Raw genomic sequence first — 17,671 nt, forward strand, 5'->3', positions numbered from 1 at the left:
AGCTATGCATGATATTCTGAGGTCACTTATTCCCAATGAACTATAGGCTGCATGATAGCCAAATCTATATAAAACCGTTACCAATACATAGGTGACATGCTGAGTTAGAAATATTCTTTGTGCTGCCCCCCCACACACACACACATACATAAAGTCAATGAGAAATACAAAAGTGATGGTAAGTTGTGCGTGATCACACCAAGGAAAGTTCACAAGTGGGATAAGTAAATGTGACATTGTTACTCGCAGTTCCAAGCACTGGAGAGACATTAGCGTGCCTCCACTTACATCCATATCCTCGTTCATCTCCACCCCAGACTCATTGTCAGTGCTGACAGGTTTCTGCTGCATGACCTGATTGTGGAAAATAGAGCTGAGATGCAGGGAAGGATTGATATCGGGGGAGGGGACATGGGATATGCAGATATAGATTATTTGTCAGGTGATCCATGACTTCTTACTGAGCTTCCGCCTTCCCTTTAGTCTTGCACAGTCGTACCGGCTCCTCTCCTCTACTGAAATTGCATACCCCGATTTCACTGCACACTGAGAGTTTCCAACAGTGTGCATTAGAAACTGCAGATAAAGCCTGCCTCATTTCCTAAATGGAGGACATCCAGTATCATCTAGTTCTTCCTTCCCCAACCTGACTGTCTCTGGTCCTTGCCTTTCACTGGATTTCAGTTCTTGGAAGCTCAACATCACATGTGGGCATTACCAGTGATGATAATATTAGGTCTAAAATAAATTTTTTTTATGCAAATTGAAAGGTTTTATTTAAACATTTCATTAGCATGTTGATGATGGGGACAGGAAGAACCATGAAAGGCAAAATATAAGCAGATTAAACTTTAAGAGTAGTGAAGGGTTAGACTTTATGTCAAGTTTTAATTGCAGTCAGTGTGGGTAGATTCACCCTATTTGTCTGGGTGATAATTATCTCTGGGGCGGAAAGTCCTAAACAGGGGCGGACTGACAACTCATGGGGACCCCGGGCAATAGGGGATCATGGGGCCCCTGTGTCCTTGCCCAAACTCAAAAAAGCCTATGAAAAAGGTACCAGTGGCATCTCATGGGGCCCCCTACTGACCCTGGGCCCTCGGGCAATGCCCGAGTTTCCAAATGGTCAGTCCGCCCCTGGTCCTAAAGATACCCATAAACATGGGATTGCCTATCAAAAACTAAAATGTTTGAGCTATAAATACACTTTAGTAAACTGCGGCTTCAAAAAAAAGAAAAAAATATTGCATACCCGTGCCATTAATTTAGAGCACATGCACCGACTGCCAAAAGAGTGAATGTCTTCGAAACAGTGCACATTTAGCAGATATTCATTTTACCTACAGGTATGCTTCATTGTACGTTTATTTTGAAGCATTGCATTTCATTTCTTGACTTAATAAACTGAGTTTTACATTAAAGCAGTAGTAATCAACCAGAAATTAACCTTCATTGTTTTGACTGCTGTATCCTGCTGCAATATTATTAATTGCTATGATAGTATAGCATGAGAGGCCGGTGTTAGATAGCTATGATTAAAGTGGAGCTTCACTCAGAAGGGGAAGTTCCACTTTCAAGCCCTTGTCCCCCGCTCCCCATTAAGGATTGGCTCCTTTGGGGAGCAGGGGGGACCCGAATTTGACAGGTACCTACTCCCACTACCGCTGCAAGGCGCTTGGAAGTGTAAGTTGTCCTCCCTCCTCATAGTCTTCTGGGACACGTGACAGGTCCCAGAAGACTACAGGGTCATTCACAAAGCGCAGCTCTTCTCGCGCATGCGCAGTGGGCACCCAGCTGTGAAGCCGCAAGCTATCACAGCCGGGTGCCCACATTGAAGATTCCGGGGAGAGAAGACGGCCGGTGAAACCAGCGGTGGTGAGGACACCGAGGAACAGGTAAGTGGCTGTATTTTAAAAGTCAGCAGGTACAGTTTTTCTAGCTGCTGACTTTTATTTTTGTTTATTCAACTGGAACTCCGCTTTAAAGATGAATATTATCGTCCATCTTTCCTAAACCACTTTTCAGTATACAATGCTTCTTTTGTGTTATTGTAACTTAGAAATAAGTAATAAAATGGTTGCATTAATGCCAGCTTTTAGACAAGCGGAGACTTTTATCAGAATCTGAGACAGGACTGGAGTCTGAGCAAACGCTAAAACCCAGCTGGACTACCTGAAGATCATCTGACTGGATGAAATGGAAACCATTTTTCCTCCAGATTTCTTTATAAATCATTACCATTGGTCCACTTTACGTAGGCAGGAAAACAGCCAGTTATTACCTTGTCTCCTTTGCTCCAGATCACAGTTGGTGCCGGATCTCCGGTGATAGGGACATCCAGACGCAGTTTATTGCCAGCAACCACAATGATGGTGTCAGCATTTCCAGAAGAGCAGTCCAGTTTAATCTTTGGTGGCTCTGTGGGAGGAAATAAATGTTCAATTGCATGATCAGACACATGTGAACTATCATACAGTAAGATCAATGATAAAACATACAGCAGCAAACTAAGGGCTGATTTATATAGCAGTGGTAGGGCCTTACTCGCGCCATGCTGATGCGGTTTCTTTTTTTAATCAAGTGTTTATTGAAAAATGTCACACAGTACAGACAATTGGTGCACAAGCTCCAGAAACATTACAATATATTGATAGACTCTAGTCAGATATTCACACACACTATATTGCCAAAAGTATTGGAACACCCCTCCAAATCATTGGATTCAGGTATTACAATCCCCTCCATGGCCACAGGTGTATAAAATCAAGCACCTAGGCATGCAGACTGCTTCTACAAACATTCGTGAAAGAATGGGTCTCTCTCAGGAGCTCAGTGAATTCAAGCGTGGTACCGTGATAGGTTGTCACCTGTGCAATAAGTCCATCCGTGACATTTCCTGGCTACTAAATATTCCACAGTCAACTGTTAGTGGTATTATAACAAAGTGGAAGCAACTGGGCACAATAGCAACTCAGCCACCAAGTAGTAGGCCACGTAAAATGACAGAGCAGTTTTAGCACTTGCTGAAGTGCACAGTACGCAGAAGTCACCAACTGTCTGCAGAGTCAATAGTTAAATACCTCCAAACTTGGTGTGGCCTTCAGATTAACACAACAACAGTGCGTAGAAAGCTTCATGGAATAGGGTTTCCAAGGCCGAGCAGCTGCATCCAAGCCTTACATCACCAAGTACAATGCAAAGCGTCGGGTGCCGTGGTGTAAAGCACGCCGCCACTGGACTCTAGAGCAGTGGAGATGTGTTCTCTGGGTGACAAATCACACTTCTCTGTCTAGCAATCCAATGGACATGTCTGGGTTTGGCGGTTGCCAGGAGAACAGTACTTGCCTGACTGCATTGTGCCAAGTGTAAAGTTTGGTGGAGGGGGGACTATGGTGTGGGGTTGTTTTTCAGGGGTTGGGCTTGGCCGCTTAGTTTCAGCTAAGGGAACTCTTAAGGCATCAGCATACTAAGACATTATGGACAGTTTCATGATCCCAACTTTGTGGGATCAGTTTGGGGATGGCCCCTTCCTCTTCCAACATGACTGCGCACCAGTGCACAAAGCAAGGTCCATAAAGACATGGACGAGTGAGTTTGGGGTGGAGGAACTTGACTGGCCTGCAGAGTCCTGACCTCAAACCGATAGAACACCTTTGGGATGAATTAGAGCGGAGACTGTGAGCCAGGCCTTCTCGTCCGACATCAGTGCCTGACCTCACAAATGCTCTTCTGGAAGAATGGTCAAACCTTCCCATAGACACCCTCCTAAACCTTGTGGACGGCCTTCCCAGAAGAGTTGAAGCTGTTATAGCTGCAAACTCAATATTGAACCCTACGGACTAAGACTGGGATGCCATTACAGTTCGTGTGCGTGCAAAGGCAGGCGTCCCAATAGTTTTGGCAATATAGTGTGTGCACTTGAGCTTAGCACGCCCAAACAGCTGTTGTCTCTACAGAGGAATATATAGTTATAAACAAGAAAACAAAAAAAATAAAAATACATTTACACAAAGTTTCTAATCACACCGGTATGAATTGATCGTTTCAAATCGCATGACAAGTCGCACCCTATTGTCTGCAATGGAAGTGGTCATATTGGTGCGAGTCTGACTCTGTCTAAGTCGCACCGATATGGAAAGTACTACATGCACTACCTTTTGAAAGTTCAAGACATCTGTTCCTGAAGGCACACAGATATCTTCCAAGTCGCACCTGAAGTCGACTGACATGCGACTTTGAAATCATACAAATTCAAGTGAAGTTGCACGATTTCAAAGTCGGATTTGGTGTGACCAAAGTCATAATGGAATCCTGGAGTGATTATTACCCACTTAAAAGCACATCAAAGATCTAATAAGATAAATCCAATGACTCATTTTGAACACTGAAAAAATCCTTCCTACTGATGCTTTTTAAAGCAGAACTCCTCCAGCACATTAGAAGGCACAGCGGTGTGCTTACCATAGGTATATTTTTTAAGAATGTGAAAAAAGTGACTGGTCTATTCTCCTAGTCCTAGTCTCCTAGTGTTCTTTGCAGCATTATGCCGAGAACGGCCCAAAGGGCTCTGCAGGCACCTCGCTTTACAATGCATTTTAGGAAAAAAAGGAAAAATGAAGCAGCTGCAAGTATCCGCTCTCCATTATAAATTAGTCCCTTAGTTATTTACAGTTATCATGGCAACCAAGTACAAAAATCCACCTTCCTGCATACCCTCTCTGAACTCTGATTGTCCCTCCCTGTGCCTGCAGCCCAGTGTTTCTCAACCAGGGTGCCGCTGCACCCTTGGGTGCCATTTGGGTTCCTCCATGGTGAATGAGACCCAGTTTGCCCTGGATCAGAGATGACATGAGGTCTCTGACATGAAGGTGGGACTTTGCTGTAAGGGGGACTCTGATGTGATGATGGGACATCCTATATGAAGGGGGGACTATGATGTGATGGGGGACCTCTTATATGAAGGGGGGACTATGATGTGATGGGGGGGCCTCTTATATGAAGGGGGGACTCTGATGTGATAAGGGGACCTCTTATATGAAGAGGGGAACTCTGATGTGATGGGTGGACCTCTTATATGAAGGGGGACTCTGATGTGATGGGAGAACCTCTTATAAGAAGGGGGGACTCTGATGTGATGGGGGGACCTCTTATATGAAGGGGGGACTCTGATGTGATGGGGGGACCTCTTATATGAAGGTGGGTTCTGATGTGATGGGGGGGCACTTATATGAAGGGGGACCCTGATGTGATGGGGGGCACTTATGTGAAGGGGGACCCTGATGTCATAGGGGGCACATATATGAAGGGGGACCCTGATGTGATGGGGGGACCTCTTATATGAAGGGGGGCTCTGATGTGATGAGGGGACCTCTTATATGAAGGGGGGACTCTGATGTGATGGGGGGACCTCTTATATGAAGGAGGGACTCTGATGTGATGGGGGGACCTCTTATATGAAGGTGGGCTCTGATGTGATGGGGGACCTCTTATATGAAGGTGGGCTCTGATGTGGTGGGGGAACCTCTTATATGAAGGTAGACTCTGATGTGATGGGGAGGCTCTCATATGAAGAGGGACCCTGATGTGATGGGGGGACCTCAGAAATGATGGGGGCACTCTGATGTGAATGGAGGTCAGATGTGTTGGGATGGGGGAGTCTGATGGGAAGAGGGGCTTCTAATGCAAAGTTAATTTGCTTTCCTATTGATAAACAACATTTACATTTTGTACATTTTAGATTGGGGTGCCTTGAGATTCTGCATAGGGTTAATGGTGCCACGACTGAAATAAAGATTGGGAAATGCTGTTCCACCCAACAAACTTTGATCCCACTCAGGTTAATGCTTTTCCATTCATTTGTTCCTCAGGCTATGACATAGGGACTTACACACAGCTCAGTACATTTGTGATGTCACTAACCTTGTCTGGGGACGAAGTCAATCTTCACCTCTGACAGAGGAAAAAGAAAAGAGAAAGAAGAAATGAATTATGAAACGTGTGTAATCACAACCAGCTTTGTATTCATTCATATGTACAATAAAATTAGGCATTAAGGATACAAAGTGAAGCTCCTGCTGGGAGGCTCCAAGACATTTCCAGGCCAAGCAGAAGATATAATCCCACCACAAAGTTCCAAGTCAGTTTATAATTTGGACTTGCGTGGATTAGTTCCAAGAGCCTACTGAGAGTCATCCATATAAGATGTCCCCAGAAATCTAATTTAGCAGTATTCATTTTAAATTCAGGCCGATTTTTTCTTTGGGCTGTCTAAACTGCCCTGTAGTACCTTTTCTTCACCAAACGATGTCCTCAGTCTTCCAGAATGAATGATGCCCAGTATCACTCAACCTGGAAGACTAAGTGCAGGGCGTCATGGCCCCGCCCCCTAGGCACAGTGTGTGTACTCACAGTCTATTGATGCAAAGAGAGGAGCTAATGTCATTATATCAGTGTCACTCTCTGCATCATCCAGGCCTGCCCACAGATAGTGCATGAAATTCTGCTAAGAGGGTGCACTGATAGGATGGGGGCATGGAGCCCAGAGTTGGGATTTAAAAAAACAATAGATTCCCCCCGAGGAGCTCTGATAATAAATGAGCCAATGCTCTAACTCATTCATTTGAGTCCAAAAGTCTCTTCCAGCGTCTGTGAAACCCTCAAGATAATAGTGATGCAAAAATATTTTCCAGTGCTTCTTCTAGTTCTTCCTCCACACAATGACTTCTCCTCTCTCCGAGTGTCCCTAAAAAAAATATATTTACCCACACATCTACACATATAAACAATAGATTCACCCCGAGGAGCTCTGAAAATAAATGAGCCAATGCTCTGACTCATTCATTTGAGTGTTTAACTTTCTGCTTGAGCTACTGGGGTCTCTAGACAACAGTCTTTTCACAACAACAGAGCAAAGAATATTTACCTGAAAAAAAAAAAATTCTTTAAAAATCAGGGCCTGATCAAAAAAATAAAGCACACAACCAGTATATGCCCCTTTAGATAGATAGACCTCTTGCCTTGCAGCTCCAGGTCCTGTGTTCAAATCCTAGCAGAGCTAGCCTTATGCAGGCCATACATGGGTCGAATTCCAAACTATTTTTTGTCCGAAAATCTAAAACGTCAATCGTCGGTAATCTGATGGTGCCATCAATGATTTCAAAAATCGGCTGACCAAGTCATAAAGTTCACCCCATATAACAGGTGAAACCTCTGTTCCTTCCAGGTCACGGCTCATGTGCATATTTCTTTTGGAAAAACGATCGTACGATTTGACCATCATTGAGTGGAAAATCTAGTTTTTCAAGAATTTTCTAACATGCCCAAAGGGGAGGGACCACAAAAATCGTCCGGTACCATTGACCCACTAACAGAGTTTGTATATTTTCTGTGTGTTTGCTTGTATGCTCAGTATCCTTACAAATACATTAAAGGGAATGTGCAGTCTTTTCAATGTTGTTTTAGATCAAACATAAAAATGATTCTATTTGTATGTGTTAATATTTTATAAAATCGTATTTCTTTGTTCAGTTAATTGTTACATGTAAAAACATGTAGTGCAATTATTTTACCCATTGATGCGTATAATCTGTGTGACAGTTCATTGGTGACGTTCCATCATTTATATTCTGTATGTCCGTGTAATAAGTGTTATGAAATATGTATGATCACATTCATAAAGATGCATTGTTTTTTTCCTAATAATATTTGACACATTAATTTGTCAGAATATATAATATACAGTGTATGTATATATTATATATATATATATATATATACACATACATACAGTGTATATATATATATATATATATATACACACACACACAGTGTATATATATATATATATATATATATTGTGCATACAGCTCTTCAGTTATTGTTATAGCCATGATGAGGAAAGTGATTGATTCTTGAAGCTGCTAAAGATCTCTATATTCTCAATAAAGGTTCTTTATGTTCCAATGTTCACTCGTATTCTAGACTAGTATTCAATAGTGGTTGTTGGACAGCACTCTGCAAGGATAGCCTCTTTTAGGGTCAGTGCACACTATATAAATGCATTCCGGATGCATTTCTGCATGTGCGTTTTTGGTGCGTTCTGGTACATTTTTATGCATTCTGGTGCGTTTTTGCTGCATTCCAGTTCATTTTCTCCCCCCTCTCTTTTTCTTCAATTTAAATAGGGACATGTGCATTCCAGTGCGTTTTTGGTGTGTTCCAGTGCGTTTTTTATGTGTTTTACCGCATTCCAGTACAGTTCCGTGCAGGAAAAGTGCAGTCTGTTCTATTTTTTTTTCTGCATCCAGAACACACTGGAACTGATGTGAACTATGACATTGATAACCATATAACTTACTTTCTGTGCATTTTGGATGCAGAAAAAAATCAACTGAAACGCATGTAATGTGAGCTGGCCCTTAGGGCTAGTTCACATTAAAAGCAGTCCAGTGCTGTTTTTTTCTGCCTCGAAAATGCATGCACAGTGTTTTCCATGTAATCCAATGGCCCTGGTTCACACCAGTGCAGTCAGTTTCCAGTGCAGAAAAAAAAGTAGAACATGTTGCATTTTTTCTGCACAGAACTGTTCTGGAACATGACAAACTGCATCAAAACTGCACCGAAACAGAGCGTGGTGTGAACTGTAAGCAAAAACAAATCAGAAATGCATCCGGAGTAGGGGATAAATGTTTCTTTTACACTGCTACAACCAGACAACTACATTGAAGAGGGGAGGTCTTCCATGCTTCCTCCAACCAATTTTTGGGCAAGTCTAGGATCCCCTGTGGGAATTTACTGCTCCCTGTGTCCCCACTGGGGAGATTTTCCCCTCACTGTTTGGTCAACAGGACATGAACTTGGCAGGAGCCATCTCAACTCACAGAGAGTTGTAAATCCATGTTTTAGAAGAGGAAGAAGGGTTACAGCCACTGTCGGGTTTTTCTGCTCAATAATTCCTCAGTGAGGAGTGCTGGGTTACTCAATGTGTTTTAAAAGATATATTGGGGTCTACTGTTAGCTGTTCTTAGTCCTGGGACTTATGTAGGTTTGGTTGCCTAACTGAGAGGAGACAAAAAATCTTCTGATAGAACCACCAGAATGTTAGGTTCCATGGTTCTATTACTGTTCTGTACATGTTTCAGATACTTGATCCTTTTCAACCCCGAAGAAGCAGGAATTCTTAAGGGAAATGCATTGGCTTTGTTTCCATTGGGAAGATCTCACCTCACCTTCCATGTGGTCACTGTGAACTGAATTGAGCAGGACCTCTCTAATGGGATCACAAATAACAATGATATTTTCTACTTTCATTTACAGAAACTCCAATAAACTCAAAGTTAGCCATAAATTTAGGCCAAAATGTATTCTGCTACATGTCTTTGGTAAAACAAATCCCAATACATGTATATTAATTGGTTTGTGTGAAAGTTATAGCGTCTACAAACTATGGTATATATACTGGAATTTACACAGCTTTTACTTTCTGACTGCCTATCACATTTATTTGTGGTGCTAAAATGCCAGGGCAGTATAAACACCCCCCAAATGACCCCTTTTTGGAAAGTAGACACCCCAAAGAATTTGTTGAGAGGCATGTTGAGTCCATGGAAGATTTTATTTTTTTGCCTCAAATTTTTTAAAAATTACTATTTTTATTTTTTTACACAAAGTTGTGAATTAAATGATCTATTGTTCACGTCTGCCATGGCTATATGTGGAATAACACCCCAAAGCACATTCTGCTACTTCTCCTGAGCTTTAAAATTGCACATGCCCGTGCAAGGGTGACAAACTATGTAGATTTTTAATATAGGTGACACATTAAAAGCCTTTACAGGTCACTACTTTATATTTACACAGGAGATCTAGTGCTAGAATTATTGCCTTTGATCTGACATTCGTGGTGATACCTCACATGCATGGTGCAATCTGTTTACATACCGACACATGACTGATGCCTGCGCATGAGCATGGGAAGAGGGGTGGGGTGGAGGTAATTATTCTTTTTACATTTTTAATGTTGGTTTTTATTTTTTAGTTCTACACTATCCCTTTCTTTCTTTTTTTTATCACTTTTATTGTTAGGGAATGTGAATATCTCCTGTGATAGCAATAGGCAGTGACAGGTACTCTCTTCAAGATCTCTCCTTTGCTCTTAAAGCATCTGATCACACCAAGATCGGTGCGATCAGATGCTTTCCCAATTTAAAAATGGCACTGTTAATATCTGAAATAGAATTGATGAAACGCTCATAGCTTCCGGTTTTTTAGACCACAGAGATGATCGGAGCCATTCTGGTCTCCGATCATCCCTATGCTCAGCCAATGGAACTGCTGGCTGCATTCTCAGAATCCCCTGTGGGACAGGAGAGCACAAGAAAGCCGTGGAAGGCTGCATCGGAAGAGGGGGGGGGGTTACATGATTCAGCAGCTAACTAGCCACAGGCTAATTCAAGGCTGGTATAACCACTCAAAGTCCTGAGATGTACCAGTATGTTGCTGGTCCATGTTAGGCATATATGTAACAGCAGATAACATGGGCATATCATATGATGAATGGGGTCTTTGGACCAATATGACTGCAATTCATTCTTTTTTCTAATGCCCATGTTGAGGGTTAGGCCCAAAAAAGTTTAAATTCAGAAACCGTGGTAGATTTCCATGTGAATTGTCTGGCAAGAGCTGAAGTTGGGTGGGCGGCGATGTTTTGTTGTGCGTATAAATTGCTTTGGCCCACAATCAATTGATACGAGTCTTCCATGAAAAACAGCGGAGGGGCTAAACGCTAGTGCTGGCAGCGATTGGGGTCAATTCTGCTAACATTGCATTTTTGGGGTCACTAGTATAATTCTGTTTGTGATTAATATATTGATCTGTACAAATACTATACTAGTAATGGCGGTGATCAGTGATCTATACCATGAGTGTGACAGTGTGCGGGCAATCTAACACTAGCTGACCCTGGGTGGGAGGGGCGCTTATTGGCCCTGACTCTATTTGACATCCCTAGTGGCAGTGATATAGTAATCAGTGACACATTATTTATACTGACACTGTATTAATGGCACTGGCTGGGTGACAGGGTCATCAAAGGGTTAATAGGGGTGATGAAAGGGTTTAATGTGCTAATCTAAATGTATTTTAATGTACTTAACAGTATTTTTTATTTTGTTTTATTCTTGGTTTTAAATTTTTTTTAAATACTTTTATCAGAGTACTGCAATTTTACCATAGTAACATTGTACTACTCTGGGGGAGTGATCAGGGATTTTTGTTTCCACTTTGCTTTGCAGAAGCTAATAAAGATTTTTGCTCTGCAATGCAAAGCTTGCTTTGAACTGTCATGAATGAGTTAAGTTATGACAGTTCAATATAATAGTGATTTGTGATTGGCTAGAGCCGGTCACATGGTACAGGGTGCTGTGATTGGCCCCCATGTATCATGTGAAATCCCTGGAAAGGTGACACGTAAAACAATAAAGTCACAGAAGATAAAGAAGTTGGAGCCAATGTTAAATATTTAATGCTGTCTGTGGCTCCAGTGTGGAGATTTTCCCTTACCTCTAGTGTGGTCTCCAAGACATTAAGTAAGGAGATATCACCCCTACTCCAGTCCTGTCTTTAGGAAGAAGGAAGTTTTGATCTTTTGTAGACTTTAATGGTCACCTAAGGCTGAAGCTTTTATAAAGATATTTGAGATATTTGTTTTCCAGTGGAAGAACTACAATAGCTGAACTCACCCATAAAGTGCAGTTTGGCGGACAGATTGAAGGCAAATCCATTGGGAATGAAGGAATAGTCTCCTTCGTCTGAGGCCACCACATTGTCAATGGTCAGTTTGTGCACCCTACAGAGAGATGAAACATCGTTGTTAAAGATTCAGGCTTTCCGCAAAGCATTATAAACAATCATTCCTGGAGTACAGTTTTAAGGTGTTTGCTCTAAAGGTGGCCAAATATGTAAAACTTGCTTGTACAATTTCTCTAAATCTAGGTTCACATTTGCAAGTATGTGCATGCGCTTTTGTGTGCGCACATTGCGGGTACAGCAGTCTATTCATTTGTATGAGCTGCTACCTGCAAAAACCACAGGGAAAAAAGTCCCCAACCCTTTAAAAAAAAAAAAAAAACATGCCACACAGAACCACATTTTCCTGTGGTACTATGTGGTTTAGTGAAAACGCAGGTGTTTTGCCATTGTATGGGGTGCCATTAAGAATTAAGTGTATTTTGTCTGCAGGTTGGGAGCTTGCATGTATTTCCAACCCGCACATGCTGTACGTGAACCTACTGTTAGATCTAGAATGCCAAAACCAAATACATATATATGTTTTTAAGGGACTCTCACGGTGCCAATTAACACATATATCAATTATCATTAAATATACATTATATTGCACACAATTCCATGTTAAAACAAAAAGGAGCAAAAACATATACAGGCTACATGCACATGAGTGCATTTGCCCGGGCAGCGTAAAGACACAGCATATTTCTGGTGCGCTGGATGTCCTAGAGCTGTGTACAGCTGCCCATAGACATGAATGGGTGAAGGTGGCTGTACGCAGACATGTGAACTTATGAACATGGTGTAAAGTAGTGCATGTGAACAGGCACGATGCACTGAATGCACCTTAGGCGTCCTTCCTTGTGCAAAATAGCTGCATATAGCTGCCTTGACCCATTTACAGTATGTATATAGACCAGGGGCTATCTCCTTTCACACACTCAAAAAAAACCCATAAAAAGGTACCTGGAGCATTTCATGGGGCCCCCTACTGACCCCGGGCCCTCGGGCAGTGCCCGAGTGCTCAAATGGTCAGTCCGCCCCTGCTATAGACAGATGTACACTGTGCAAACTGAAAATACACTATGCTGCACAGGCAAATGCACCTATGTGCATGTAGCCTAAGGCTCTGTTCACATCTATGCAGTTTGCTTTTTGTCCATTTTGCAGTGCTTTTTGCAGTTCGTATTGCATTTTTCTACATGCATTTTTGACGCATTTTTTGCACCTTTTTTTTTTAACCACTTCCAGTCCAGACACTTTTACCCCCTTCCTGTCCAGGCCAATTTTCAGCTTTCAGCGCTATCACACTTTGAATGACAATTGCGCGGTCATGCAACACTGTACCCATATGACTTTTTTAGCATTTTTTTGAGACAGATAAAGCTTTATTTTAGTGGTATTTATTCACCACTGGGATTTTTTTTTTTTTGCTATGTAAATGAAATTTCCAAAAATGTAGAAAAAAAGTGTTTTTCCTATAAAATTTTGCAAATAAATAGTATTTCATCATAAATCTTGGCCAAAATTTATTCAGTCATCTTTTTAGTAAAAAAAAAAAATAACCCAAATTAGTTTATAACCAAAAATGATAATTTTTAAACATTTTTTTTTTACACTTTTATTTATTTTTTTTATATTATTTCTGTTTTTTTTTTTGTTTACATACTGTCACCCTAGTAGTACAGTGTCACCATGGTGACACTGTACTACTTGTGGGGGGTGATGAAGATTTTTTTTTTTTTTTACACTGAATTGCTTTTTTAAAAGCATTCATTTCAGGCATTGAGAACTACTGTGTTACCTGTGATTGGTCACAGCTTGCCACATGGTACAAGGCTGTTGTGAATAGCCTTGTACCATGTGACCTCCGTGATCATTCACAGATTTCACACGTAGTAAGCAATGATGTCAGAAGTGACATCTTGCTTACTACTCTGCATGTGATCACTGATTGGCCAATCAGTGTCCACATGATCGGGACCTTGCACAGAGGTCCTGTCCGACGATTGGTGTTCCACTGTGTCCAGAGGACACAGCGGGCACCGGATCGCGGTGCTGCACGCTCCCAGGAATCACGCACAAGCAGGGTGCGGGGATGTCATTTATAAACAGCCACCCAACCCTGCACTGCCACCGTCTGGCCGTTTATATACAATGGCCAGACGGGAGGTGGTTAAGTGGAATTTTATTTTTGCTGGACAGAATAAAAATGCAAAACGTAGCAAAAATACACTGTCATGCATTTCAGCAGATTCTCCATTGAACTCTATTGTAGCAAACATGCTGGATAACGCCCTGGAGGAGAGGCGAAATGCGTCAGAGATGTACTTCCAGTTTCCTATGTTGAGCATGTGACGTCATATCCGGTGCTGCCAGTTTGGGTTACTTTCTGGAATCCGTTTTATATTAGGAAGTCTGTTTTGGAGGATTTTGTCAATTGGCGACTTATGTTAAGTTATAATGTGAGTAGATGGAGCACTAATTTATTCAATTAAAAGTCTTTGCAATATTGCACTATAGGTTCTCCTTTGTCTTCCTATGTAACACATCGTTATGAGGGGAAATCCCTTTTGAAGTTGGATGTAAGGAAGCTTTTGTATATGGAGGAGACTAAGGAGAGGACATTTTCACTGGGAATTGGAGGATAATATTGTATCCATAAAATGCAATTTATTCTTATCTCTGGTGAGTGCGGAATACATCAGTATTCACAGGAAGGTGTGGTTCCGTGGAGTCTTTTCTCTGTATTACACTTATCCTAAAAAAAATTTGTTAGAGCACTGTTTGCATGTTTAAAAGGGGACTTTCTTTGTTATTGGTTTCATCACTTTTTGTATTTGGACACAAATTTTATATTTTTTTTTCATTTTGGTGGTTTTGGACATTTATTTTATAACCACAGAATTTATTATGATTTGTGTATAATTATTTCTGATTCATTTCATGTTTTGCGCTGTTTTATTGTGTCAATGATTTTTTGTGATTTTTATCTATCTTTTTGATTCTTATCAAGGCACAGCAGCATTCACTTTCAAATTTTTCACATAGTTCTTGTGGCGCAGGTTGTTTTTATTTTAGTTTATGCTGGTTTTTGCTTTTAAAAAAGTCCTTGACTCTTTCCAAAAATGAAGCAGCTCAAAAAAGCATAGATGCCAACATGTTCCATAGTTCCATAGGAAACCATGTTAAATGGACTGTAGTGTGTTTCTGCAAAAAGCAATGGAAAAAGAATAGGTGTGAATAAAGCCTAAGAACTGTCAGCTTCTATTGAATGCAACACAGGCAAACCCTTACGTTACAAAAAGTTTTGGTAAATCTAATGGTGGTCATACACCCTTCGATAAATGATTGATTTCTTTTCCATCTCTTTCAATTGGTCTAACCCATTTAAAGTGTTACTAAACCCACAACAGTCAGTATATGCAGTAAAGCATGCTTTTTATACTCACTGTGGAAACTAAGGGGCTAATCCTCCACAGTGTGTAAAAAGAATGTTTGATCCTGACTTCTCTGATCCTCCCCTTCCACAGTTCCCAATCCAATTGCTGATAGAACAGAGCCTTGTGGGCAAGCTGCACATGCTAAGTTTGGTGTGTATTGCTAGAGAGGTTTTTTTTTCTTGGGAGAATACATGTGATGAGCACAGGGCCAATCAGAACTGTCCAGACAGAGGTCAGGGGTTCTGCATCCTCCTAGAACAGAATGAAAACTACTCCTACAAGCTTTAACATGTGCTGGACACTGATAGAAGTCACAAGACCGCTCCAATTGCTGGTGAGAAAAGGTATTTAGCAGTTTATATTTACTAAACTAATTACATTTCCATGTTCTGTGTGTACTGTGGGAGACCAGATATAGTGAATGCAGGGTCCGGGGAGACCAGATATAGTGAATGCAGGGTCCGGGGAGACCAGATATAGTGAATGCAGGGTCCTGGGTTTAGTAACACTTTAATCGATAAGTCACACACGGGAAAGTGGATTTCAATCAATACTTAAGAATAATTATATCTTATGATCATGAGGCAGGCCATACGCGGAGCAAATTTCTTTCCTCTAACCAGAGGAAAGAAATTTGTTTGATTTTCCCATCAACACAGGCAGTAACGCACGGCTTGGGATTCGGCTCTGCACATTCCAAGCATATTTGAGAAAGTTGCTAATAATTCTGCCATAAGATAGTTGGCTGGACCAATGTTCAGACAGTGAGTTATGATCGAACCTTCCAATGTGGGTGATCTTGATCCTGTCGTTGGGAATCACTTCTTTTCCATTCTTTACCCATATTCCAGTGACCGTCTCGTCAGACACCTCACACCTGAAGACGGCCTGTTCCTTGGCCTTGACTGTCAGATCGGCCACATCCTGCAGAACCTCCAGCTGCTTTGCTGGAATGAAGATACAACAGGAGGTTACATAGTCTTCCCATACCAGACATACAATGTCAGACAATGCAGACTAGCAAAATTGTTGTGAGCGCTCAAGATGATTAAAAGATCTTCAACAACTTACATTTCATACTGTTAATCACTATGTGCCCCAAGAGCTTATCCTCTATAGTGTCACATGAGAGCAATCACTCTATAGCAGCCACTGTCAGCCAGGGTTCCATGGAACAGCAAGGTTCCTTCAGAGGTTACTAGAGGTTCCTTCAGCTGTGGCTGATTTCCCTTTCATCTGATGGTACCTGGATAGTTCTGTGCCCAATGGAACTTGGCAGAGCTGGCAATATGACACCAACAATATGGCCCCGTGCAAACTTGGGCAATTAGGAATCATGGGCAGAATCGATTCATCCTGAATGGCACCCTAACCGCGGTGCAAGTTTGCTGAGATTGCCACATGAAAATAATGAGCAAGAATTGCAGAAATCTTGCCTGGCTCAGGACCAAAATTTCGTCCCTGAGCTTCTTTTCTGTGACAAACACTCATAGGGCAGCCCATTTAGGTGAATGGTCTGCCCTACCCATATGGAAGAAAAATATATTTGAAATATATTTTAAAAATATTCTTCCCAAATATATTGACATATATTTGAAATGCTACAATTTTGGCCTTATTCAATATATTTCGAAATATATTTCAATCAATAAATAAACTGTATGTTGAAATGCGTGTTTATTACAAAATATATGAAAAATATTTTAAAAATACATTTCAAATATACTGTATGTCTTTAAAAATACAAATCTACATTTTTGGAATGCATTTACAAATATATGTAAAATATATGTTAAAATGACTTTTTTATATGTTAAAAAAATCCGAAGAATATATTAAAAAAAACATTTTTAAATATATATATTTTTAAAATATATTCTTCAGATTTTTACATACAGTATATGTGAAATGTATTTTTAAAAATATTTTTTGGATTTTTTAATAAAAACACATTTCAACATGATATATATATATATATATATATATATATATATATATATATATATATATATATTTACCTGGTAGCCCACCCTCCTGCTCCTGTTGATATTTACCTGGTAGCCCACATTCCAGCTCCTGCTGATATTTACCTAGTTTTCCCACTCCCCTGCTCCTGTTGATATTTACCCGGTAGCCCACCTTCCTGCTCCTGCTGACATTTATCTGGTTGCCCACATTCTGGACCCTGCAGATATTTACCTGGTAACCAACCTTTTGGATCCTGTTGATATTTACCTGGTAGCCAACCTTCTGGATCCTGTTGATATATACCTGGTAACCCACCCTCCTTCTCCTGCTGATATTTACCTGGTAGCCCACCTTCCAACTCCTGCTGATCTTTACACAGTTGCCCACCTTTTGGATCCTGTTGATATTTTCCTGGTAGTCCACCCTCTTACTCTGATATTTATCTGGTAGCCCACTGTCCTACTCTTGCTGATATT

General features: G+C 41.0%; 1 protein-coding gene across 1 annotated transcript in view; it reads right to left on the bottom strand.

Moving 5' to 3' along the window:
* MYBPC3 (myosin binding protein C3) overlaps positions 1–17,671 on the bottom strand; it is a 173,023-nt gene that overhangs the window by 74,452 nt on the left and 80,900 nt on the right. The window contains exons 15-19 of the mRNA XM_089675793.1: positions 16,009–16,174; positions 11,739–11,845; positions 5,920–5,949; positions 2,282–2,418; positions 289–354 (exon numbers count right to left, since the gene is read on the bottom strand). Of these exons, the coding sequence (XP_089531919.1) occupies positions 289–354; positions 2,282–2,418; positions 5,920–5,949; positions 11,739–11,845; positions 16,009–16,174 (506 nt within the window). The remainder of the gene's footprint in view (positions 1–288; positions 355–2,281; positions 2,419–5,919; positions 5,950–11,738; positions 11,846–16,008; positions 16,175–17,671) is intronic.

Source organism: Staurois parvus, unplaced genomic scaffold, assembly GCF_062004578.1.
Source record: "Staurois parvus isolate SC_StPar_1 unplaced genomic scaffold, SC_StPar_1.0 ptg000159l, whole genome shotgun sequence".
Taxonomy (NCBI): domain Eukaryota; kingdom Metazoa; phylum Chordata; class Amphibia; order Anura; family Ranidae; genus Staurois; species Staurois parvus.